A 24,782-nucleotide genomic window follows, 5' to 3' on the forward strand; every position below is an offset into this window, starting at 1 on the left:
GAAGAACCTGGTCAGGAGAAGCACCCCTGGCATGGCTCTAGGGGAGCCAGAATAGGAGGAAGAACAGAGTGTGTTAGCAGTGAGCAAGAGGGTGTGGGATGGCAGAGCAGAAGGTGAGAATTCTGGGGCCAGGGGACCCTCCCCAGTTCTCAGGATGGCTCTGGTCACAGAGATGGGAGGGCTGGTGACCATAGCCTTCATCCCTGTCCACACTCCTCACCAGGTATTCTTAGACACTCTTGGAACCCAGCAGGACCCAGTCTCAGCTATGGGTTCTGGTTGGCCATGATGGCTATGTAATATTCTGCGTTTGTTTATTGCCTCCCTTCCCCCCAAGGGTGCCTTTCTTTCTTGTACTCAGGCTTGCTCTCTTGAGACCCCTCAGGACCTACCCGCTATGCTCAGTAACTATGCATGGCTGGCATACTAGGGTACCCTGCCAGCACTACACTGCTGGTCCTAGAGAGAATGCTGCTCACTTTTAACAACCCCACGGGGATCCTGTGGAGGATGGGGGTGGGGCGGGGTTGCCCAGCTACACACCTGATGGACACTTTGCAGCCATGGCCATGGGTCCTGCTTGTTTGGGAGGCCACCAAGGGCATTGAGCAGGCTCCTGGGTGCTTTGCTACTCAGGGACAATCTTCTTTGTCCACTCGGGGGCCCTCCCTGGTAGGGCCAAAGCCGAAGATAGAAAAGACAGGGGGAGGGGAGGCTTGCGTCCTCTTGGAAATGAGTTAAGATTTTAATTGCAAATCTCGCAAACCCCACTGACAGCTTGACTTTAAGGGAAAAGACGAGCTAAATTTAAGTTAGCCAGTTAAAGAGCCAAAATGCTGTTTACTAATTAGCTAAAAATGGAAACTAGTCCAGTATTCATGAAGAGCTTTACTGGTTAAAGGGGTGGAGGGGCAGGGGGAGGCAGGGGGTGGGGAGCAGCTTTTTCTTTTCATTCTGTAAGCTACTGAGTACATTCTGTAGTCAGGTGTACATCTTCTGAGGGGGAACTGCCCAAGAGGTGAAGGCAGAGGAGTCACCGGCTTGATCAGGTGCGCCCTAGGTACTGGCAGTGTGGTCCAACTCTGACCATTCTCTGACACCTACAGAGCCTAAAGCAAGGTCACGGGACCATGAGATCCAGGTCCTGCGTGCTGAGAAGTTCAGGGAAGGCAGGAGATGTGCGGAGCAGGGGGAAAGAGGGCCTCTTAGGGTGAGTAGCATTTGAGAGGAGCCTTAAGAGATGGTGACTGGGAAAAGAGGGACAGAGGAAGGCCAAGTCCAGCTGTGAGATGGGAAATGGAGACAAAGACCAGCACGTGGCCCATTTTCCAGGCAGCTAGGCTGACGCATACCAGGCACGGTAAGTTCAGGTAGCCAAAGCCCCGCTGTGGTGGGCTCGCAGGCCCAGATCCCTCTTCATTTGGCCGGGAAGGGACTAGAGTTGAGCATTGACAGGCCAGCTTGCAGTGGAGAAGATAGATTGCCATAACTGGGCTATGTTCTTAATGCAACTAAATATAGCGTTAGAGACAGCAAGCTCTATCACCTATGGAAAAGGTACTGGGATGACCGGAAGGATTATGAAGCAAACACTTTGCACGCTCAGTTAGCACATAAAGAATGTGAATAGTCTCCCTAAGGCAGCATTTGGGAGAAAGAACATTCCCATAGCCTGTTTTTATGCTATAGTTTGTGTGTATTCTTCCAACTGAAACAGATGGGCTTTCTAAACGGCGCCTCTCTTTTTGAGAGTATGTTTTTTTTCCCTGCTGCTTTAAAACGGCACAAAAAAAATGTCCTACTATCGAAAATAAAGTCTTAGCAGGTGACACATCTATTCCCATACATAAGTGTGATACCTGGGTCTATGGTTCTATGAATCCAGACAACCACCTATTGGGGAAAAGGACATATAAAAAGATCAATGTACAGATTTTTTTTTTCTTATCAGCATTCTCTAAATAATACAGCTTCACGGTTCTTTATGTCACACTGACATTGGTAGGATGTGTCATTGGTAGGATGTGTCATTGGTAGGCTGGGGTCGGATGTCAGTGGTAGAGCACTTGCCTGGCATGCTGGGCTCACACCGTCAGCAGGTTGATAGGCACCAGTTCTGGGGAGCCCTGTGGCTCTCTGTTCAGGATTCCTGAGCATATGTGGGCTTTGGTGTTGGCAAGGGGTCTCGAGAGTGTCTCCTGCGTGTAACCAAGCAATGACCACGCACAGACTGTGTGCACTCAGCGCCCTTAACAGATGGAAGGAGAGAAACGATTGTCTCTATAAATGGAGGAAAAGCTAAATCCTGTGGTTCATTGGTGCGGAGTCCCCGAAATGTGTGTGTTTGAGCTCACTGTTGTCACATCTGTTGAAATCCTTGGGTTTCAAAGAAGAGATTGATTTTCTTATCTTATGTGTTTGGGTGTTTTGCCTGCATGGGTGTCTGGGCATCACATGTATGTCTGGTGTCCTCGGAAGCCAAAAGAGGGTGTTGGATCCCCTGGAACTTGAGTTACAGACAGTGGTAAGCTGCCGTGTAGCTGCTACGAATCAAATCTGGGACCTCTGGAAGAGCAGCCAGTGCTCTTAACCGCTGATGTGTCTCCAGCCCTTTGCCAGCTTTTAATTACTGCACCATGAACAATCCAGTGTTGATGGTGGTGATAAAATGGGTGTTGGGCTAAATAATGTTATCTATCTATCTATCTATCTATCTACTAATTATTAGCCCTATAATTATTATGGTGGTATTATTTAACCTGCTATCATAAGCAGATAAGACATAGACATCTGTGGGATTTTAAATTTGCATATTTACCTTGGGCAGGGCTGATGTCATACCTACACTGTCTCAATCACCTCTAAATCCATCTCCCAGTCCCCATCCAATGCCATACATCTTAACCGTTCCTATCTGGGCTACTTTCCATCCATAATTCTAAAAATATTTGTTTATATTTTTTTATCTTGGTTTTTTTTTTTTTGTTTTTGTTTTTTTTTTCATCCATGCCATCCTTGGGGTCCTTCCTCCTAGGCCACGTGGTTCCTTCTCCATGGTAACCTGTCATCGTGTCCTCCTGCCTCCTTTCTTCCCATGCGTTTGTTTCCCATGATTCTCTTGAACTTGAAGCCTGGGAACCTTAACCCTTCCTATCCCATTCTGCCCTGCCCAGGTATAGGCCATTTAATCAGCCATTCAGGTAGGTTTACGAAACAAGGACAGGTGTATCTAGGCAATAACTAGATCTCGAGGGCCAGCTGTTAGCATCCAAATACAAGCATCAGACCAACCTCCGACACAATGTAACGAAGGATGGTATCGCAGTGCCCAGCACATGAGTGATTTCCAGTTTATTGCCATTAGTGACCATTAGTAATACAGTCAGAGTGGGCCCCTCTGTTCTCACACATTGTTAGGCTAACTGCAGATTTGTTCTCCAGCCACCTGTCCTGCTGACACACATGCTTTTCACTAGAATGGCCAACACACAGGCGTGTTTACACACGGATGCATCGGGTGGGAATATTTACCACAGGGCCCCTTGGTCGAGAGCCCTTACCCACATGGTCGTATAACTTCATTCAAGTGAAGCTGAAAGCTGATGAGTTATCACAGACCTTAGAGTTTTGTGCCTCAGTGAGAAGTCTCAGAGATCTGTCACCGCGGCAGTTCTTCTTATTCAAACGAAAGAACAAGGTAGATGGTGCCGGGAGAACGACACCCAGGATTGACCTCTGACCTCCCTGCACCATGTTTGGACTCTATGTTCTACGGATGCCCTTTTCACCCTGATTCTGGACAGCTCCCCCAAGATGAGCAAACTCTCTAATCCCTAAGTGGATCTTTATTTTATTTTTTTTTTTTAAGCTTTCCTGATAGGAATCCAGATTTCTAGCAACTTCACTGCACTTTTCAAAACTCTGCTGCCGAGAGGCAGCCCGGGATGGCATTTTAACTACGTGAAAGTGAATATCAGTCATGTCTTCCAGCGTGGATAGATTCCCGGCCTGTCCACACCGGCTGGAGCAACCATACAGTTTACCATCCCCACCAGAATACTTCAACAAGGCACGAGGAGACCGCTGGCCCTTTGCCAGGACAGAGGCAGGGCCCCGGCTGTCCCAGGCTCACTGTGATGAACATGGCTCTGATATTAGCTGATTGTCTCAGCGGTCAGCCTGTCACATGCCGAGGGCTTCTGTGGAGCCTACAGGCAACACGGCGGAGCAGACAAATGAATGCTTTCTAGCTGAACTCGCCCCGTTGAGACACTGTAAGTTGAAGTTGAAGTTCACGCACGATGTGCTGCGGGGCCTGCATTATTGTACATGGGATATTTACATGTTGACAGCCCCTGGGTAAAAAAATAAATAAATAACTTAAAAAAAGAACAGGAGACCACCTGCAGGTCTGATGGGAAGGTTCGGCAGTTAAAAGTGCACACTGCTCTCGCAGAGGACCCAAGTTCACATCTACCTGTAACTCCAGCCCCAGGGTACACAACACCCTCTTTCAGCATGCGTTGGCATCTTCGCTCACGTACACAAACCCATACACGGGTGTACACATCCTTGAAGATAAAAATAAATCTTAAAAAAAAAAGAAAACAAGCTGCAGATTGCTTTTTAATTTTCCACTTCACTTCAGATATTTCAAAACATGCAAGTTTATTTGATGGATGCAAATCGTTAAGAACTTCTTTGAGTAAGTTTATCTGTGGGAATACGGTGGGTCAGCATTTTTGAACTGAGGCTGTGAGGCTGAGATGGGTGGTGGTAGAAAGGACTGTCTGTGTCTTGGTTGGTGCCTCTCTGACTCCCGACCCTGAGATTCCAAAGGAGTATAGAAGCCACCTCCATAAGATGGGCTGTGGGGGCAATACAGACTCAGGACACTTGGCCTCTGGACAGGAGCCGCCAAGGACTCAGAATGATGGCCTGCATATATAGTCCTTAGCTCTCTGGGTTGTTGTTTTTCCACTAAGGATGAAAATCCTAAACTGAAGGAGCATCCTGCAAGAGCCCATGAAAGGAGAGAGCTGTGGAGGGTCACTCAGTTGCCACCAACACAGTCTCTGGGTTTTGATGAACAGTCTTTAATTTCGTCAGATGGAATTACAGAAAACTGGAAAGGGAGAAAAAAAATTATCATTTACTAAAAAAAAAAAGGAAACATTGGATTCTGGAAAATACGAATGATACATTTTATATTAATATTGGTTCTGAGAAAAGCTTTCAACAGTTTTTTGAAGAGCTAGCGTGGAAATGCTTGGCAGGAAAGGTTGTCATTAAGAGCCAAACACGCCCATTTCCTCTTTTCATGGTCTTACCAGACTAGATCGACGAGGCTGGAGAGGCCTTTCTTGATGTCCTGTGGGTGCTATGGAGGCGACTGGGCTGGCTAAGAAGATATCAGGAGACTCCATCTTTCGCTGGACAAACCCATCAGAGTCTGGATAAACAGATCAGCAGGGAAGTGTCTAGGAGCCATCCCCACATTCTGCCCAGGGCTCTCCCTGCCCACCCCCTGCTCTGCTAGCATGCTTAAGGGTGACAAGAATGAAGGAGGCACCAGAAATTTTCTCACTCTGTATTCACTGCTGTCACAGGGCTGAGAGTTGAAGAGATTTTGGTTGGCTAAAATGATGGATGAAAACCAATAAAATGACATTTAGAGGGAATAAAGATTAATCCAGTCTTTGGATACAAATGAAATAAATTGGCTCAGCACAAGATTAAGAAAATCTGACATTAGTCATTTGAAAAAAAGACTGAGAGGTTTGTGATTGACCATGGGTTCATAGTAAGCCAACATCTATACCCTGTCTATATAATAATAATAATAATAATAATAATAATAACAATAATAACAACAATAATAATAATAAATAGTCAATGTGAACTTCAGTTACATCAATAAAGTCATAGCATCTTGGGTACTCAAGGGCAGTACCTGTCAGGGTCCTGTGAGGTTATCATGGTCTAGGGATGGGCCTCCATGATTGTAAGGAGTCTAGAAACTGTGGACCTGCTGTGTGTCTAGACCCACAAACAGAGATGTTATCCTGAAGAGATGTGTCCTCTCTTCCAGCATTTAAAAGCCTATTGTATGTGATGGAAAACTGTTCATTCATTCATCAGTATTTACAGATGGTCTATTTCACTTAACGTGGTGTCATGGTGAACCTTAGAAGCATATGCTCCAGGAGAGATGGACACAAGCCAGCATCCACTGAGCTCAGGGATGCACAAGCCATTGCGGGGATAGGCGGGATGTGCATGGGGATCCCCGCCCAGGCCTTGCTGAGGGGGTGGCCTTGTTGCTGATGGAAAAGGCAGATAGGCTCTCAGGACAGGGAGAGCTTGCTGGCAAAGTATTCAAGCGGATGGCATGACTGAAAGCTGTGACCAGGAGATCGTAGCTCGCATGGTGTGGCAGGATGTGTTAGATGCCAAACCTGCACTGACCCAAAGACTGCACCTCTCTTTTGGTTAGCCCTGGAGAATGGAGCAGACAGGGCAGATCACCACACATTTCTGAACACATAGAAGCTTCAGGTGTGATGCAGGCAGTCATAAACTAGAATAAAAGTGTCGATGAAGGATGTTTTGGCTAGGACGTCTAGGATAAAAAAATCTTTTTAATCGCTAGGACTGTTCGGTTTTGAAAGGAGCTGAGCATCCGTGTGTCCGGGAGGCTGGAGAACATCCGCTGCATTGTCAGGCAGGCAGGAAGCCACAGGTCGTTACTGATGCTCAGACCCACTCCATTTCTCACTTCAGAGAACATTTATCATGTGTGGGTATAATATATATTTACTTCCACTGTATCACGTACACATCATATATCGTTTTTGAGCCAGGATCTCCCCATGTGGCCCAGGATGACTTCAGCCTTGTGATTCTCCTGCCTCAGCCTCCAAAGTGTGGAGATTAGAACTGTGTCCCCACCATACTTGATTTATATCTTATATTTTAATATCGGGAGTGGGTGCTGGAGTCTGCAGACTAACCCTTGGCTTTGAGATTCTCTGATGACCTCCCGTACCACACAGGGTGACTTTATTGTCTGTGATTCTAGAGATTATAAGGCCAAGGTGAAGGTCAAGGTGTGGGCCGGGGTGCTTCCTCCGAGCACTGTGGAAGACGCTCCTCGTGGCCTGTAGATGCTGTGTTCTGTTTTCATGACCTTCCTTCCTTTCTTTTTCCTTTCTTTCTTTCTTTCTTTCTTTCTTTCTTTCTTTCTTTCTTTCTTTCTTTCTTTCTTTCTTTCTGAGGAGGTGAGGAGGGGTGGTAAATGTTCTCGTGTGTGTGTATGTGTGTGTGTGTGTGTGTGTGTGTGTGTGTGTGTTCGCTTGTGAATGTGCTTATGTAAACACATGGAGGCCAGAAAAGGGAACTGAGTATCAATGGACGTTGTTGTTTTGAGGCAAGAGCTCTCTGTGAGCCTGGAGCTCACAGTTTTTTGTTGTTGTTGTTTTGTTTGTTTGTTTGTTTTTAGTTATATTGGCAGCTATCCAGGCTTAGCAATCCTCTTCTCTCTGCCTCCCTCACTGCTGGGGTTTCAGGCGTGCATGGGACCATGCCTGTTTTTTTTGTTTTGTTTTGTTTTTTTATTTGTTGCTGGGATCTGAACTTTCCTCCTCATTCTTGCCTAGCAAGCACTCTTAACTGTCACGCCACATCTCCAGGCTGCTAGAACATTTTCATCATTCCAAACTGTAACTGTAACCCCAGTAAGCAGCAGCCCCCGAAGCCTCACACCCCAGTGCCTACCAATCCTTCCACCCCCTCGCTGATCCTGACGGCTCTAGGACAGTCATATAAGTGGAAGAACCCTTTGATCCCAAAGGGTTTAGTCACTCGGCACAATGTCCTCAAAGTTCAACTATGCGGCAGCAGGTGTCGGGATTCCTTTCCTTTTAGAGTTGAAATCATATCCCATCCCATGGATACCCTACATTTTGTTAATCCAGCCCATCACCAATGCATACTTGCGTTACCCCACCTTCTGGCTGTTGTACCTGTGCTAGCACGCATGTGGACACAAAATCCCCCCACGTCCCTGCTTCCAGTATATTCACAAAAGGGAAATTTCTGTTTCTTCTTCCTTTTTCTGGTGCCTGCTATGACCAGGTGACTTGGCGTCGTGGCCAGAGGTGATTTGGCCAGGGCTATGCTCTCTGTACAGTCTTACCCCTAAGTGTGGTGCCTGGCACTGGGCAGATATTTTTGGAGACTGTTAAGTGAAACAATGGGCATGCACAGCTCACATTTCGGGATGGTTTTTTTTCTTATTGTTTCTCTGTGAATAAAGGCTACAAAACACCCATTTTTCCTTTCTCCCTCTCTCTCTCTTGTTTCACACATCGCACAAATGCTGTCATTAATCCCACTGAGCACTGTGGTTACATTGTCCTGGTGAGTCTGCCTCATTAATTACAATGACAACATTTTCTGGGCTCAGGTCACAAATTATCTCAAAGTGACGTGGAATAAATAGTCTGTTAAAATGTTTGGGCACAAAAAAATCACACCATATCAATTAAGCCTTTAGAGGTTCTTCTCGAACATTTTAGATCCCTTTTTAAATGCTGTCTAGATTATACCTAATTGACTTAAAATGCATATCCTTCTAATTATTCTAAATTTTGCTTTTGTTTTTAGACCCAGATTTTATGATTGTGGGAAAACTGCAGCTGTTTAATCCCCGAGGTTAAGGGTGTAATCATGATCCTTACTGCCTCAAAAGTGAGAGGCCCGAGTTCTGAATGAACTCTTATTTGTAATTTCACTCTAGTGGAAATAATCTCCTGTAAGAAAATCTCCTGTTCTGGTTCGCCTCTTAACTGGGTGTATTTTTCTTTTCCCATTCCAGTTTTGTTTTGTTTTTTTTCCCATTCTTAGACTTTGGTTGTATCTACCAAATCACACAAAGCCACAAAGTACACCAAACCTGGGACAGTTAAAAAGAATCATCTTTAATACTTTATATATAATTACCATTTTCTTCCCATGTTTACACATCACCTTGTTTTCTCTCTGTATGTGAGTGTCTGCTTGTGCATTTGTGTGTGTGTGTGTGTGTATAAGTTCAGGACTGCAATTGCTATGGTGTGCTATAGAGGTCAGAAGACAACCTTGGGTGTAAGTTCTTGCTTTCACCTTGTTTGAAACAGTTTCTTTTTTATTTTTTCCTTTCTTTCTTTCTTCCTTTCTTGTTGTTTGTTTGGTTTGTTTCTCTGTATAGCACTGACTGTCCTAAAACTGGCTCTGTAGACCCTGGCCTTGAACTCAGAGATCTGCCTCCCTCTGTCTACCAAGTGCTGGGTTTAAAGGCGTGCACTGCAGTTTCTTTTTGTTGTTCACCACTGAACATGCCAGAGTAGCTGGCCCATTAACTCCCACATAGTGCCCGGGTCTGTCTCCCATCTCCTGTAGGAATGCTGGGATTACCAGTGGGAGCTACCACATCTAGTTCTACCTGGCCCTTGGGCATTCACCTCAGGCCCACTTGTGTGTAACCGGTGCTGTAACCACTGAGCCATCTTCCCAGGCCCACACTGCAGCTTTTTATAGCAGCTATCCTATAGGTCATAAAGTATTACTGAAAGCTAGAGGGGAGAAAGCACAAGGCTGGGAGGAGAGCATGGGAAAAGAGAGGTGTTAAATCTCTCCCTTCTGAAACTCCTTCCCTGTAGTAGCTGCTTCTTACAGATGAAGAGGACCCCCCCCCCACTCTGGTAGGGGACAGTGAGGACTCCTAACTGTCAATCACCCTTCCTTGGTCTCATTTCCCTTCCCACCTGTCTGGGACATGCACCTCCACATCCTTACCTGTGGTGTCCAGAAGCCCACCTTCTACCTTCCTCCCTACACTGCTTCTGAACAATGGGGCCGGTCACCTGAGACCTCTGCCACAGTGTGCATGGGTTTTTGTCCAGCCTGGTCCCCCTAGATGCTGCTTTATAGAGAACACAGGACAGTGCCAACCTCCTGGAAGCTCTGCCCTGACAGCTTCCTGAGGCCATTTCCTCTTCTGAGCTGCTGACTTCCTTGCTTGCTCTTTTAGCATTCCCTCCTCTCGGCCTCTCTGATACCAGCACCTCTCCAACTTTCTCCTTGGGAAGGCTCATTCATGATCTCTTTGCCAGTGTCTCCCAGTTCCATCACTACAACTGCCACGGAGTCCCTTTGCTGTCCTCACTTGACCTTCCTCATTCTTGTCCTATAGTTAATTTCCCTGCAGCCCATCCTCCATCTTTCCCCCCCACCCCCACCCCCACCCCCACTCTGACCAACTGTGCCCTTGGTGTCTCATTTGTGGAGCACTTAAGACACATTGAGCTGTTTGACAACTGGCTGTCCAGGTCACACCCAACCCCAGCCCTCCAACCCACCAATCCACAGGTCTGTCTGCCTGAACACTTGCTTTTGTCCATGCTCTCCAGGGTCCAGGCTTTTCTTCCCCTACAGGCTTCTTGTCTGGCCCTTTTCCCTCTGCCCAATCTCATTCCCCATGTGCCTGCAACATGAGCCCCCTCCTTCACATCCAGCCAAACCTCCTGGCCCGCCAGCAGGCCCTGCTCTTCTTTCTGGCATCATTGCCAGCATGGCCCTCCTTCACCCACCTTGCACACTTGAGTCAGCAGCATCTGGAGCCTTTCTGTCTCCACCCTCCAATACTTTCCACTAAATAACCTTGTTTTCTAAGTGTGGTCTCTCAGCTAGGACAGGACCAGGCAGACCCTTCCCTTCTACCTACAGCTTTAAGACAAACCCCATCCCTAGCCTTGTCAACTAATGGAGTGTGCATGTTGGCGGGGGGCGGGGTGGGGGAACACTTCCAGAAAGAGACTTCAGAGCCCCGGAGAGGTCAATACCTAAAACTTCAGAGTTTTACTTCTAGTGGACAGAGCCTACCCTTGGGTTAAGCCTTCCTTTCTCTCCTGCTTGCTCACTGGTCACCTTGGCAACATCTTTATTTCTGGCTGTGGGTAGTGAGATTCAAATCACCAACCAGCTACCACTTGTATGTATAGGCTGGGTGCGTTAATGAGGCTTGGGTTTGTTTCTTTCTTTGGCTGACATTCCCTTCCTCATAGTGAGCCCAGATCTCCGGGTCTGTAAGAAGTTAGCGTAAACTCACAGCGTCATATGGGGCTGGTCACAGGGGGAGGCGGGCGAGTAGCCTCTTTCTGCATCTTCCCCCCCCCGAGGGGGGGGCACAGTTTCTCCTGAAGTTACAAACCCTGAGCTGGAGAACATGCAGACCCGGATGGGACGCTCCTGGTTGGAAGCGGCCCTGAAGGAGGCGCTCTGCCAGAGGCAAGCGCCACTGAGGTCCATGTTTGGTGCTGCAGCTGCCCAGGGCGCAGGGAGAGCGCTTAGGGGACGGAGGGTGGGCAAGAGGTTCCCCGGGGTTCCGGGAAGAGCTGCAAGTGTCCCTTCCCTTCTCGCCCTTTGTCCCCGCGCCACCTCCGAGCATTCTGTCTGGAGATCCCAGGGGCAAGGACCAGGGAGGGGGTCAAGGGTGGGGACCCAGGCGGGACCCAGGCGCGCCCAGCTCTGCGCCCCGCCCGCCACGTCTCCTCCGGGCCACGCCACCGAGGCCGCCCCCTCGCGGGCAGCTCGGGCGCCGGGTGTTCGCTCTCGGCAGCAGCGGGCCCGGGTTGCCATGGTGACCGGCGGCAGCCACAGCAGGGCCGGCCCCAGCGCCAGCGCCGCGGCGGCTCGGCAGGGCGCAGTGTGTGGGTGAGCGCGGCCGGAGCGGGCGCGGCCCGGCCTCAGCATGGAGGACGGCTTCTCCAGCTATAGCAGCCTGTACGACACGTCCTCGCTGCTGCAATTCTGCAACGGTGAGCGCGGGCGGGCGGACGAGGGCACTGGGAGCGAGCGGCGAGGGCCAGGCCGGGCCGCGGGCGAGGCCGCGCCAAGTCGTCCCGGTTCCCGCCGGCGCATTGTGCTGGGGGCCGCGGGGCCGCGCTTCTACCCGGCTGCGGGCTCTCGGGCTCCCCGATGCCCACCCCCGGGGCTCCCGGAGCGGGCGGATCCGTGGTTCCCAGAGCCCCAGCGGATGCAGCGGGCGGAAAGCGCGCGCGGGAGCCCGGGAGCCGGGAGGGCCCCGGCAACCTCAGCGTTCCGGGACGTGTTGCTCTTTCGCTTCCAAACTCACATCTGTTTGGACAGTGTTGGATGCAGAACTCAGCAAACAAACAAATCAATGCTGGAACAAACCCTTTCAGGATGCACGCAGGGCTGGCTGCAGATGGACCTCCAGAATCCTTTGAGGGCCACTTGGATGGAGTCATCACGGTTTTTAAAGTGCTCCAGAGCTCGGCTGGACCTGGCTTAAAAGTGTTAGACCTTATTTAGTTTATGGGATAGTAGATTTTTTTTTCCGGTATGCGTGAGCATATATGCGGCAGTTTTTACAGGGAGAAGACATCCGTCGTTACCAATATGGCATCTTAAAAATATATAGAATCATGCATGCTGTAGAGATTTTTGTAGTCTCTCTAGAGGGGTTGAAAAAGATTTTCCACGGCGCTCTGCATATTTTCTCAGAACATGATGTGCGATAATTCGTGCACAAAAGTTGACCACACGATTTTTCTTTTGCATATTGGGAGTTACTGCTTTATCAGAAGTTTGCTAAAGGGTAAAATGTGGGTTTTACAGAATTTGCTGGAGTGCAGTCAGGATAAAATTTGAATCCCAGACCCTTGAACAACTGGGGAAATTTTACACAGCAGTTGTAATTGTCATCTAGGCAAGCATTTCTTGTAGTACCACCTGTTTGCAACCCGGAGCTGTCTCTGAGCATCTGAGCAGGAAAGAGGAACGGATGTGTTGATTCATTCATAGACTTTCTTTCATTCTTTGTCTGGTGGAGTTTGTCTCTCTCTCTTTTTTTTTTTAATAACTATGCTTAGGTTTTCCAGCTTTTGGTTTTCCTGTGGGGCAGATAGACTGTGTTTGGTACCCCTCTGACCACTGGGATACTCATGGGAATGTTTTTGCTGCCGGGTAGGTTGAATAGATTCTTCAATTAGCACTCTGAATAGTTCCCTTAATTGGCTGATAATCAATCATGTCTAAACAGCTACTTTTGCTGTCCAAGGTAGGTGCAACCTTCAGCATGGTTCTGGTGGAATTCTCCCTGTTGTTTGTGAAAGGCGTGAGGCTCAAAAGAATGATACCCAGGCACAAAGCCTTTGTGGATCCCACCTGTGGGCACATCACCGAGGGTTTGACACTGAGTATGAAAATGGGGACAGGGGTTTGATTAGGGCAGTCCTTTGGAGTGGGTGCCGGGTTTCTTCAGTAGCTCAGTCATGAAGTTGGCTTATGTGTAAGCGTTTTTGGTCTCTTGCCGTCTCTCAATGACAGCTTAGGGGTGTTGGGATGATATCTGGCTGGTGATGAAGATGCTGGAAGGAGGGTGAAAACCAGCACTTACATGCTGAAGAGGGCAACTTGACGAGAAGCAGCTTTAAAATAAAACAGTAATGGTACTTTAAAACAGCAAACGGCTGTTGAATTTGCTTCCCTCAAAGAGTTAACCCTGTGGTAATTAATTTTTGGAGTAACCTTAATGATGAAAGTTTAAAACCAAAGCGATTTGGGGGGACAGACATGGCTGCTATCCAGGGATGTCTTAGGCAACAGATGTGTTGCTCCGAGATTACTCAGTAAGTTTCCATTCAGCGAAAGTAGAAATGAATACCATTCGGTTGATTACGACGATGGTTCAGCTGAAGCAGCAGGTCACAGGGATGCCATCTCAGGGACGACTGAAGGAAGCACCGAGCATTTCATTAGCAGCCTGGGAGGAAAGTCCTCTTGCCTTTTACAGTAGGCATTTACATCACAATGGCCAGGTCCCAGCAGGATGAGCTGTGAACTCACACTTTTCTAATGTCCACCTCACCTCAGAGTGACAGGGATTCCAGAGTCTTAGCTGTCCTGTGTCATCCTCAGAGGAGGCAGCACACACTGGCCGGCTGGACGGTCACGTGACAAGATACAGGTGGGAGATGGCCCATCAATGAGAGATGCTCCCCTTGACAATGAGATTTCCTGCCCCCCCCGCCACACACCCCCACACACTCGGTTTCCAGGGTTTGCTAACTAGGAAGTTCTGAGGATTCCAGGCTCCTGAAGAGGCTGTCCCCCATCACTTAGGAGCCCACTCTCATTTAAGCTGAAATTTTGTACTTTTTTTTTCTTCTAAATATTTAGAATTTGTAAAGTGTATTAGAAATCTCAAACATGTGTGTATGCCTGTATGGGTGCAGACGTGTGTGTGTGTGTGTGTGTGTGTGTGTGTGTGTGTGAATAAATATATGGGTGCAGATGCATGTATGCCTGTGTGTGTATGGGGTAGGTGTGCATGTCTGTATGCACATATGTGGTAGGTACACACATCTGTGTATATGCATGTGAAAGGCAGAGGTTGGCATCTGGAGTCTCTATCACTCTTGGCCCCACTTTTGAGACAGGCTCTTTCTTACTGAGTCTGGGGCTTGCTGTCTTGGCTAGACTGGCCAGCTAGCAATCTTCTACCCCTTGGCTCTGGGCTGACAAGTGTGCGTCACTGCACCTGATTTTTATGTCAGTGCTGGGGATTCAAACTCAGGCCCTCATGCTTGCATGGTTTGCCCACTAAGCCATCTCCTTAGTCCCACAAACTGCTTTTCAATGTTGTAATGGAAACAGTATTGCCAGGCATGGTGGCGCACACCTTTAATCCTGGCACTCGCAGGCAGAGAGGCAGAGGCAGGCAGTCTGTGAGTTCGAGGCCAGTCTAATCTACAGATAGAGTCCAAGACAGCCAAGGCTACACAGAGAAACAAAAAACAAAAAACAAACCTGTTTTGAAAAGTGGACCATAGCTACCCTTTTAAAAAAAAGTTTTTATTTTGTACTGGAGTTTGTGTGTGTGTGTGTGTGTGTGTGTGTGTGTGTGTGTGTGTGTGTGTTTCTCTCTCTGTGTGTACACGTGCAGGCCAGACTATAACTTGGGGAAGTAGGTTCTCTCCTTCTACCGTGTGGGTATCTGGGAAGAAACTCAGGTTCTCAGCCTCGGAGACAAGCGCCTTTGCTCACTGAGCCATCTCATCCACTTTATTTCATTTTTATGATTGTGGGAAGTGAATGCTTTCAGCACACTGGGAAGTTTGCACAGTTAGCAGTCAGTGCACGTTGCCCTAGCCCCTGGCAACCGTTCATTTACTTCCTGTCTCTATAGATTCCAGGTATTTTAAAAGTACGTTTTAAGAGAAGATGCACTTTAATTGTGCACATGTGCATCTCTGTGTGGGGCCATGTGCACAGGAGTGCAGTGCCCGTGGGAGCCAGAGGCGCCAGATCCCTTGCGGCTGGATTTTTGCAAGAGTCTCTGAATTGTCTGACGCGAGCATTGGAGATCAAACTGGGGCCCTCCGCAAGTCCATGCTGTCAACTGCTAAGCCGTCATCTCAGCCCCCCAAACATGTTTTAATTGTCAAATATTAATTACGAATAGTTAAGGGCTTCATTAAGACTATGGTTTTTCTGTTATGGATGCTATACCAACACACACACCTCTGTGTGGACATATGTCCTTACTTTTCTCAGGCAGATAATTAGGCATAGAATTTCCAGGTCATGTGGTAACACTGAGTTTAATATTTTAATGAGCCTATTTGAATTTTCTGCAATATAAATATCAAGCTCTTTTTCTTACATTTGCTGATAAAGCAGTAAGATCCAAGAGAGAATGAAGTGGGAAGGAAATGGAATGTTCTTGCTTTGTACCTGTGGCTCCTTAGATACTTCTGTCTATCGGTGGACACTGCTTGGTTGTTTTCCTAGATGTTGAGAAAAACCTTATCAGGTCCCCTGTGGATCCTGTGTGGATGGACTATGTCTCTTGCCTTCCCCCGGTGGCCAGTGTCTCCCTTTCTTGCTAACGACCATGGCCAGGCAGACTTATTTGAATTGCCTGCTCCAATTTCAATATCACTGTGGGACGACCTTTCCAGATACTGGGAATAATTTTTTCTCATTTTGAAATGGGAATTGTTTTCACTGTTTGCTTGTTTGACTTCAGGTCTCACCCATGCAGCTCTTGCTGTCCTGGAACTCACTGTGTCCACCAGGATGGCCTTTGAACTCAGACATTTGCCTCCCTCTTCCTCCTGAGTGCTGGGATTAAAGGTGTGTACTGCTACATCCAGCTAGAAATTTGTTTTCATTTCCACGCGCTTCTCCTTTAAGAAGTAACAGTGATTTAATATAATATTTTTTAAAAACTTTTTTTTTTTTTGAGTCAGGGTTTTTCTGTCTAGCCTTGGCTGTCCTGGACTTTGTAGACCAGGCTGGCCTTGAACTCACAGAGATCTGCCTGCCTCTGCCTCCCTGAGTGCTGGGATTATAGGCATGTGCTACCACACCTGGCTCATATTTAAAAAAAAAAAAAAAAAAAAAGAATTACATTTCTATTTACTTATGTGTGAGTACGTTTGTGTTCACATGCATGAGTGTTGGGGCCCCTCTGCCATGGTGTGGGAATGAAGATCGCAGGGCAACATGCAAGAGCTGATTCTCTCCTTCCACTCTGTGGGTTCGGGGGGCTGAACTCAGGTCATCAGGCTTAATGACAGTGCCCTTTACTGACTGAGCGGCCTTGGCAGCTCCGTGATAATAATCTCAGCCTCTTCTGATGTCTGTGATACTGGTTGGTGGCTGTCTCTTCACTGTGTCTCTTCCTGGTCACATTTTCAAAATGACCAAGGCTTAAAAATTTTGCCTGGATCTAGTAACGTCTGAGGGAGCCATCTGGACGCTAAGAGGCATCTCCAAGCTCCTGACACACCCTGGTGTACCGTCATGCAGCGACACGGCTCTGATTTAGACGGACTGGGTTGGGTCGGTGGTGGCAAATCAAAAGGAAAAACCTTTTTGGGATAAGTGCAGAGTGAGCGCTCTGCCAGGGGAGGCTCCTAATTGCTGCCCAGGCCCTCCACCCAGGGAGGGCTCTGTAAGTGGACCGCAAGCATTTATGACATTGTAAACAAACCCAAGTGTTTGGGTGGGGAAAAAAATCCCCCAAACTGTGTTTCACTAATTAGTTATTATTTATATCTGGGATAACGAGGGTCCCTTACACCCATCCTTTTAAATTTAAAAGAAACAGTTGGGTGGGCTGCAGGTAAGAAAAGAGAAATAGCATCTTTGTTTCTGCTGTTAACAGTTTGTTCACGCCCTGAAGCTAGTAGTCGAAAAACTCGCATGCCTGACAACATGGAAAACTGCACTTCAGAGCCTTGCGTGCACTGAAGGCATCCTCTCCAGTGACTCAGAATCAGCTTTATTTTGTAATGAGGACATTTTCTTTAATGAACGATTAGCCCTCCTTAAAAAAAAAAAAAAAAAAAATCTAGGCTCAGCAGCACAGTCTGGTATTGGGGAAATGGTCCCAGTGCTTTCAGGGAGATGGCTGATAGGAAAGAGCAGACATCCACCGGACCCTCTCCATGCCCCGAGGTTGCAGGGATGGGAGCCCTCCCAGAGCCCTGACACCGTCCTGCTGGGAGCCGGGATCTTCCCCTGTGAACTGTCTTCAAGGCGGTCAGGTAGAGTGTGTTTCCTCTCCAGAACTGGTTCAGTGGGAGAAGTTCTTGTCTGTGTGCTTTTCTTCAGAAGCATGGTGTTTATTACTCATTCCGTCAGGTGGACGGTGGGTTACGCTCCCCCGTGGTCCTGGTGGGATGTGGGCAATCCGTTGTTGAATGCTGTGTGTGTGCGTGGTGAGCTTGAGGCCTGAGCCGGGGGACCCCATCTCCATACCTCACTACCTGCAAGAAAACGAAACCAGAAAGAGCAGGAGGGCACCTTCGGTTCTGTTTCCTCAGAACTGTGTCCTTTTTTAACAGCACTGTCCTGGGAGAACCCCATGGCTGCTGCGTGCTCCTGAGCTGGTGACAGGTGTCTCTCTTTATCCTGTTAGCTTTTTGGAAAGTGCTTAAACTCTTGGCCTTGAATAATGACTTTTGCAAAGGGGGGAATTTGAGACAGGGTTTTTCTGTGTAGCCTTGGCTGTCCTGGACTTGCTTTGTAGACCAGGCCCTCCTTGAACTCACAGAGATCCACCTGCCTCTGCCTCCCTGAGTGCTGAGATTACAGGAGTGCGCCACTACACCTGGCGGGAATAGTGACCCTTCCTGATGGGAGCAGTCTAGCCTATGATGTATGTGATGGCGGAAGGCCCAGAGCGTCACCACCAGAGCCACACATGCGCAGGCATGGACATGTACATAGATAACACACATGCACAGACATGGACATGTCCACACATAATACACACAAATCTGCACAGACGTGGACATGTGCACATATAACACACAAACATGCACAGACTTGTACATGTACACACATAACACATACATGTGCAGACATGTTCATGTGCAGACATAACACACACAACTATTATCTGCATCACACCTGTGCATGTGCACAGACATGGACTCGTACACACATAACAGGCACCCTGTAGTGTTACATGCATGGTCCCCCTAGACACAGAAGGCTCTTTGTTCCCAGCGGTGGCTGCCCCTCGCTCGGCTGCGGTAGCCGGGCCCTGCTGCATGTGCTCTGAAGGGCCTCCCTAACTCCCGGTCCTGCTCCAGCCTCAGCCCCTCGGTCCATTCCTTTGTGTATTTCACAGGAATGTGGAACCCCACTGTGCCCATTGTCCCACTGTTCCCAGGCCCCAGTGACCCGCTGGGCCCTCCTGCCCTGCCCTTTAGGAAGCCCTACTGTGTTCATGAGGGGCAGAGTGTCAACACTGTTTTCCGTCAACACTGTGGTCCTTAGTGACCACAGAAGGCCTGGCTGGGACGCTAGGGAACTGTGGGAGGGTGCTGCAGGTGTTGGGGTGTCAGGGTGGTCTCCTAAGGAAAGCCCGCTCACTGCTGACCAGTGGGGTGGAGGCAGGAAGGACTCCTCGGACCTGGGAAAGCTCCGGTAGAAAGGGTCTGTAGAGAGTAGGGGGCTTGCCATGAGGCCAGAGACTGGAGCGGAGCTAGACAGTGAGGGGATGCTGGTCAGGAAAACCTGAACAGGCTTTCAGTTTCTCTCTCTCTCTCTCTCTCTCTCTCTCTCTCTCTCTCTTTCTTTCTTAATAGAAATTTCTCTATTTTGCTCATACTGGCCTTGAACTCCCCACCCCACCCCCAAGGTGATCCTCCTGCCTCAGCCTGGGCAGTCACCTCTAGTGGAGAGATTTTTCAGCTCTAAAAGGTCACGATCGGGGAAGTGGAGAGGGTTGGCTGAAAGTGGCTATGGGAGCCTGAGGCTGAAATCCACGGGGAGGGACAGGACGGGTGGGAGAGAGAGAGAGAGAGAGAGAGGGTAAGGTCATCCGCACTGGGTAAAGGTCAGGGAGAGGGAGGCAGGCCGGCACCTGGGCTGTGCATGGCTCCTCTGAGGCAGACACAGGACACAGGAGGATGAGCTGAGAATGCAGTCTGTGAGGGACTTAGATGTGAAGCTCAGACACTGAGTGGCCCCAGGCGAAGGGGCCTGAATGGGAGCTGATACTTTGCCAGCCATGAGCCCAGACAGGAGTTAAATCTACCTCCTGGGCGAGCCCACCTCAAGAAGCACTAGAGCACCCATTCTGAGTGGCAGAGCCCATGGGGCAGCCTGCAGCCCCTCTATGTTTCTCGCTGGCACCCAGGGTCCTCCAGGGTGCACACTTAGGGCTCATCCACCCACCAGCACCTGGGATCCTCAGAGGGGAAGATGCCCTGCTTGACTTACACCCTTCCCAGCTTGGTTCCCAGGGTCTTCTTGGCATTTTAGCCTCTTGGCAGTGCCTGGCACAGGATGGGCTTCCGGAGAATGGCCACTGGGTCTATTCAGGGCTGTGTTGTCCGTGGGGGCGTATACACACCTGGAAACCCTCCCTCCCTGGAGAGCCCCTACACCTGGTCCCATGAGTGTGGGACAGAGACCTCCGAGCACCGTCATCCGGAACATCGCTAGCTGCTGGAGCGTTTGCAGAAAGCCTACGTTGGCTGACGGCCTTAGCGCCTTGTCTGACATAACAGAGCAGCTCTTGGTGAAGGCGGAATCTTTAGCAGGGAAAAGGACTTGGCTGAAACGCCCCCACCCCAGGGAAATTACATAACTAGAATTTTCGGTTCTTAAGGAAATTGCGCTCCGTCTGGGAAGCTGAGTTGGGGACTCTGTCCCGTTGCACCGTCTACGGGACGTTTTAGCCCAGTTGTGGGCATCACAGTTGGAAGGTCTCAGCAACAGCATTTAGTGGTGACTGCACGACACACCCATGCCAAAAACATGGCAGCCACTCCCCAGGGAGTGCAAAGACCTCACAGAGACATGACCACGGAGGCTGTCAGGGCTTCACGGGGGAAGAAGAGTGGGTGCACACTCACACCTCCCAAACACTGAAGTCTGCTTGCTGTGCTGCTCTTTCCTGTCTTGATCGTGCTCTGTCTAGTTGGCATCGTTTCGTGGTATAAAGATGCTTCACTTCGCCTCTTATGCCCAGTTATATCTAATGCCACAGAGGGGCCGTTTACCAAGCAGAGGTCTTGCATTTTGAGGGTAGGGACCGTGTGTCCGGCAGAGTGTGTGCACTCATGCGTGTGGTGGGTGTGTGTGGGGGGTTTACACTTTTGTGTGTTGCTATGTGATGTGTGTGTGTATGTTAGTGTGTGTGTATGCATGTATGTTATGTACGTGTTTGTATGTGTGGTGTGTGCATGCTTATCTATGTGTGTATATATATGTGTTTGTATGTGTGCATGACTGTTTATGTGTTTGTGTGTGGTATGTGTGCGTGAGTGCATGTGTGCGTGCGTGTGTGTGTGTGTGTGTGTGTGTGTGTGTGTGTGTGTTTAGATTTAGCAGGGCAGGAGAGAACAGCCCGCTTTCTCTGGAGTGTGCCTCTACGCATCCGAGTTTGCTTGTGCACTTTGCACATACTCTCTTTGCTGCTCTGATGTGGCCATGCTACCCGAATCCATTTTGGTTGGTGAGGAAACAGGCCCAGCACTTGTTTGCACACTTGCTCCAGGCAAGGCTCAGAGCTGCGGTTGAAGCCCACACACCTCGCTCCAGCTTCTGGGTTGGTGTGCAATGAAGCCGGTCAGGACACGGAATGGCTGTGGACACGAAGGGGGTGAGGACACAGTGTGAGCTGGGCCCAGCCGTGGGGAGCTGATACTCATATCAACTCAGCTCTGCTCGCTGAGTCCCCCCCACACACACACACATCGTGCTCCAGGCTGCCGTGGGCCTCTGCCAACCAGTGGCCATCACTGTGACGAACCCTTCCAGATTGTGAATCAAAACAACCTCTTTTTATAAGTCAACCAACATGGGATTGTATGTTTCGGTAAAAGTAAACCAGTGAAGACAACTGGGTTTTTTTGAGACAGGGTTTCTCTACGGAGCCTGGGCTGTCCTGGACTTGCTTTGTAGAACAGGCTGGCCTTGAACTCACAGACATCCTCCTACCTCTGCCCCCCTGAGTACTGGGATTATAGGTGCGGGCCACCGCCCCTGACTTGTTTGTTCTTAAACTATGCTTCATCTACAGTTTTAGAAATAGAAACCTTACTTATCTCTGAATTCTGAGCAGTCTTGCAGCGTGAGCCTTGGGACAGGGCCCAGGCTCGCCATCTTGCTCAGCTCTTCCATCTGCCTCGTTGACCTTTCCTCCCAGAAACCCTTGGGGCCGGCCATTTGTGCCACTGGGAGTTTCCAAGCATGGCTGACTGTGTCACACATATACCGTCTTACTGCAACCTTGTCCTAGCCCCTCTTGACGCTGCTCTCTCCTCATGCTTCAGAACCCACGGCACACTGTGGGAAGCCCTCCCGAGATGGAATCCGACATGGCTGACTTGGTGTCCACCCTGATCCAGCCAGACCAGGAGCTGCTGGAGGACAGGTGGCTAACTGGCTCGGCCGGGGTGAATCTTCTCAGAGTGGACATGCCTTCAGCATGCTTAGAAGGCTGTAGAATCCCTTGCTCTGTGGCAGAGCAAGCACTTGCCACGCGTGGCTTCCACACCCTGTCCCAAAGACACAAGAAAGAAGGGACAGACCGAGGCTCAGAGTGCTTGCCTAGTGTGTGTGATGCCCTTGGAGAACACCCTGTCTTGAGTGTGTCACTGCCGCTGTAGCCATGTACGGGAGCTTCCGTCCATCCATCTGTCACCTTTACTTCCCACTTTATTCTATTAACCTTCCGACCTTTCTCAGCCAGAGAAAAATGCAGTCATGGCAAAGTGCACATGCCATGGCATGGCCCGTCTAAACCACATTTGAATATGGCTCAGCGACACCAGGTCACTCGGGCCCAATCTGTCCGCAGGACTCTGCTTATCTTCTCTGCTATCTGTCCCCACTAGATAAGGCTCCTTTGTCCTCCCCGCCCCGGCCCCCCATGGTGGCCATTCTACTTGTGACTCTGACCACTGAGGAGCCTCAGGTGAGCACAGTCATGCACCATTGTCTTTTTGTAAATAGTTTGTTCCCCCCAGGATCCCTTTAAGGAACACCCGCCTCCTGAAGTCACGGATTCCAAACCAAGCGCCTAACTAATGATTGGCAGTCTAGCGTGGGGTGGGAGACAGACCCATGCATTCGGCTGTCACGTGACTCGGTTACGTGGACTGGCTCTCACACACTAGCGCACACACACACACACACACACTGAAGGCCCCTTTGCTCAGCCTGCTCAAGGCTGCGCTTTCACCTCTGGATTCTGAGTGGTAAATGAGCTCTATCTGCCAGGACGCTGGGGTGCTGGCTCTGGCACTGGCCTGTCCTGGCCAGCCATCCAGCAGCCGTAGAGGCTTCTTGGTTCAGCAGAGGAGAGACAGGCATCTGAGCTGGGCAGGGGTGTGGGGGCCAGACAGAGATCTTAGTAGTTTAGAGAGCTGATGAGGGGTGCATGTTTGCTAAAGAAATCCCGGAACATCTGCTTTCTGCTCCAGTAGCAAACATTCTCTCTGTGCTAGCTCAGATGCTAAGAAAGGAAACAGCAGATGTAGGACCTGGGACCAGGGAGGATCTGGCTGCGCTCTTGGAATATCTCTGAGTTTCTCTCTCTGTGTGTCTCTCTCTTTTCCCCCTTAAGATTGCTTTTGCACGTTTGGCATAATTTCCTGACACAAATGCCTGATTGGGGCTTCCAGTTTCCAGGGCCATTTAAAGAGATAAGCAGGCGTAAGCTACACGTGCCCCAAATGACTAATCCTTGGGAATTAGCATAAAAGGTGACGTGTTCTGTGTAGGACCTTCTCTGTGACTGACCACAGATAACTTTTCCTGGCCATGGAGATGGGGGCGTAGAGGGGATCAGACTCCATCCAGGCTTTGTCCTACCCCGCTGGGATGGCTATACGACCTGAGAGAACCCGTTGCTCTTTCCTCGACCCTTGGCTGGGTCGAGGGCCTGAAAGAGCAGACCCTATAGAGTCCAGGTGTGAAGAGTGGAACCTTCAGCTGGATGACTTGATAAAGACACCACCGCAAAGGCCGAGCGAGGCATGTGGGCAGCCAAAGGGTTAGAAAGGCGTCCATGCCTGGGGCAGAGGGCCCTTTCCAGACCTGATTCAGACAGGGCCATGCAGATGGAGGCCAGGGCAAGCTGACCCATGTGACCTCACATGGGGAAGCTGGGCTGTCAGTCTCCTGGCTTCATTTTCCCCCTCTCTCCACCTGCTGACTATACCTTGGAGAGGGGGAGGTTACCAGTGCTGAGCTTCACTGTCTAGAACGGAAATGTTGACTTGTCCATGTTCCCAGGCCCATAGGAGACTCGGAGGCCTTACCGTGTCCGGAGCTGTATGTGCCCAGAACGCCATGGCTCTGTGGAATCTGGGGGTTCGTGTGACCGTCCCCACTGCCCCGAGTGCTCCCCTCCCTGTTGATACTTGTAGCGTGAAAACCAGAATTGCAGTCACTCAGAAGGCTAAGCTGGCCTTAATATCGTGAGACGCAGAGGGAATCCTGAGTTAACTGTGCTCATCCTGTGACGGACTGATCTTCCTGATCACTTCGGAGTGGACTCGGCATGTCCAGCCAATGCTCACAGATCATACACACATGAACACATACGTGAACCTGGCAAGAAATAGCATGTACTATGTCGTTTATCTGTTTTTACTCAACATGACCTCCAAGTGCAGGCTAAGCGGTGTGTGCAGCATACAGACCATAATCTGTTCCGTTTCCGGAGGGATTTAGTGAGAGACGAGGACACAGTGTTACATAAGACGCTGTGTTCTTAGCCCAGGGGAGGGCTTGAGCAGTTCTTTGAATAAGGATGACACGCTTTCTTTCAACTAGTTTGCTAAGCTACAACTCCATGTAACTGCAGTGCAAAACAGTCTGCACTGCAGTGCACACGCGCCTGTACGTACACACACACACAGTTGTTTTCAAGATGGGTTCTATGTTGTCTGTGTTGGCCTCGAACTCCTGGGTTCAAGTCCTCCCACCTCAGCCTCCCAAGGGTCAGTGGCTAAAAGGACCTCAAATCTGTTTCACACTTAGCTTTTATAGCCAAACCCTACGGTGATTGAATACTGTTTCATCCCATTTCTCTCACAGACGGCCACTCGGATGTGTTTTCGGTAACTTAGCCAAGGCTGGGGAGTAAAGTCAATGATGGGTCACAAGTCCCCGTGTCCTGACCAAGATCCAGGAGACTCTTTGGACTGCCCCAAGCTGCCTTGGTCTTTGTGCTGTGC

General features: G+C 49.4%; 1 protein-coding gene across 12 annotated transcripts in view; it reads left to right on the forward strand.

Moving 5' to 3' along the window:
• Eml1 (EMAP like 1) overlaps positions 1–24,782 on the forward strand; it is a 153,754-nt gene that overhangs the window by 36,483 nt on the left and 92,489 nt on the right. For 2 of the 12 annotated variants that reach the window (XM_060388150.1, XM_060388154.1), the window contains exon 1: positions 11,384–11,858. The exons of 9 other annotated variants lie outside the window; for them this stretch is intronic. In XM_060388150.1, the coding sequence (XP_060244133.1) occupies positions 11,792–11,858 (67 nt within the window). In that variant the 5' untranslated portion in view covers positions 11,384–11,791. Of the gene's footprint in view, positions 1–1,342; positions 1,361–11,383; positions 11,859–24,782 lie in introns of those variants that run through there. One more of the 12 variants, XM_060388151.1, reaches the window with a different exon arrangement.

This window comes from Meriones unguiculatus, chromosome 7 (genome assembly GCF_030254825.1).
Source record: "Meriones unguiculatus strain TT.TT164.6M chromosome 7, Bangor_MerUng_6.1, whole genome shotgun sequence".
NCBI classification, from domain to species: Eukaryota; Metazoa; Chordata; class Mammalia; order Rodentia; family Muridae; genus Meriones; species Meriones unguiculatus.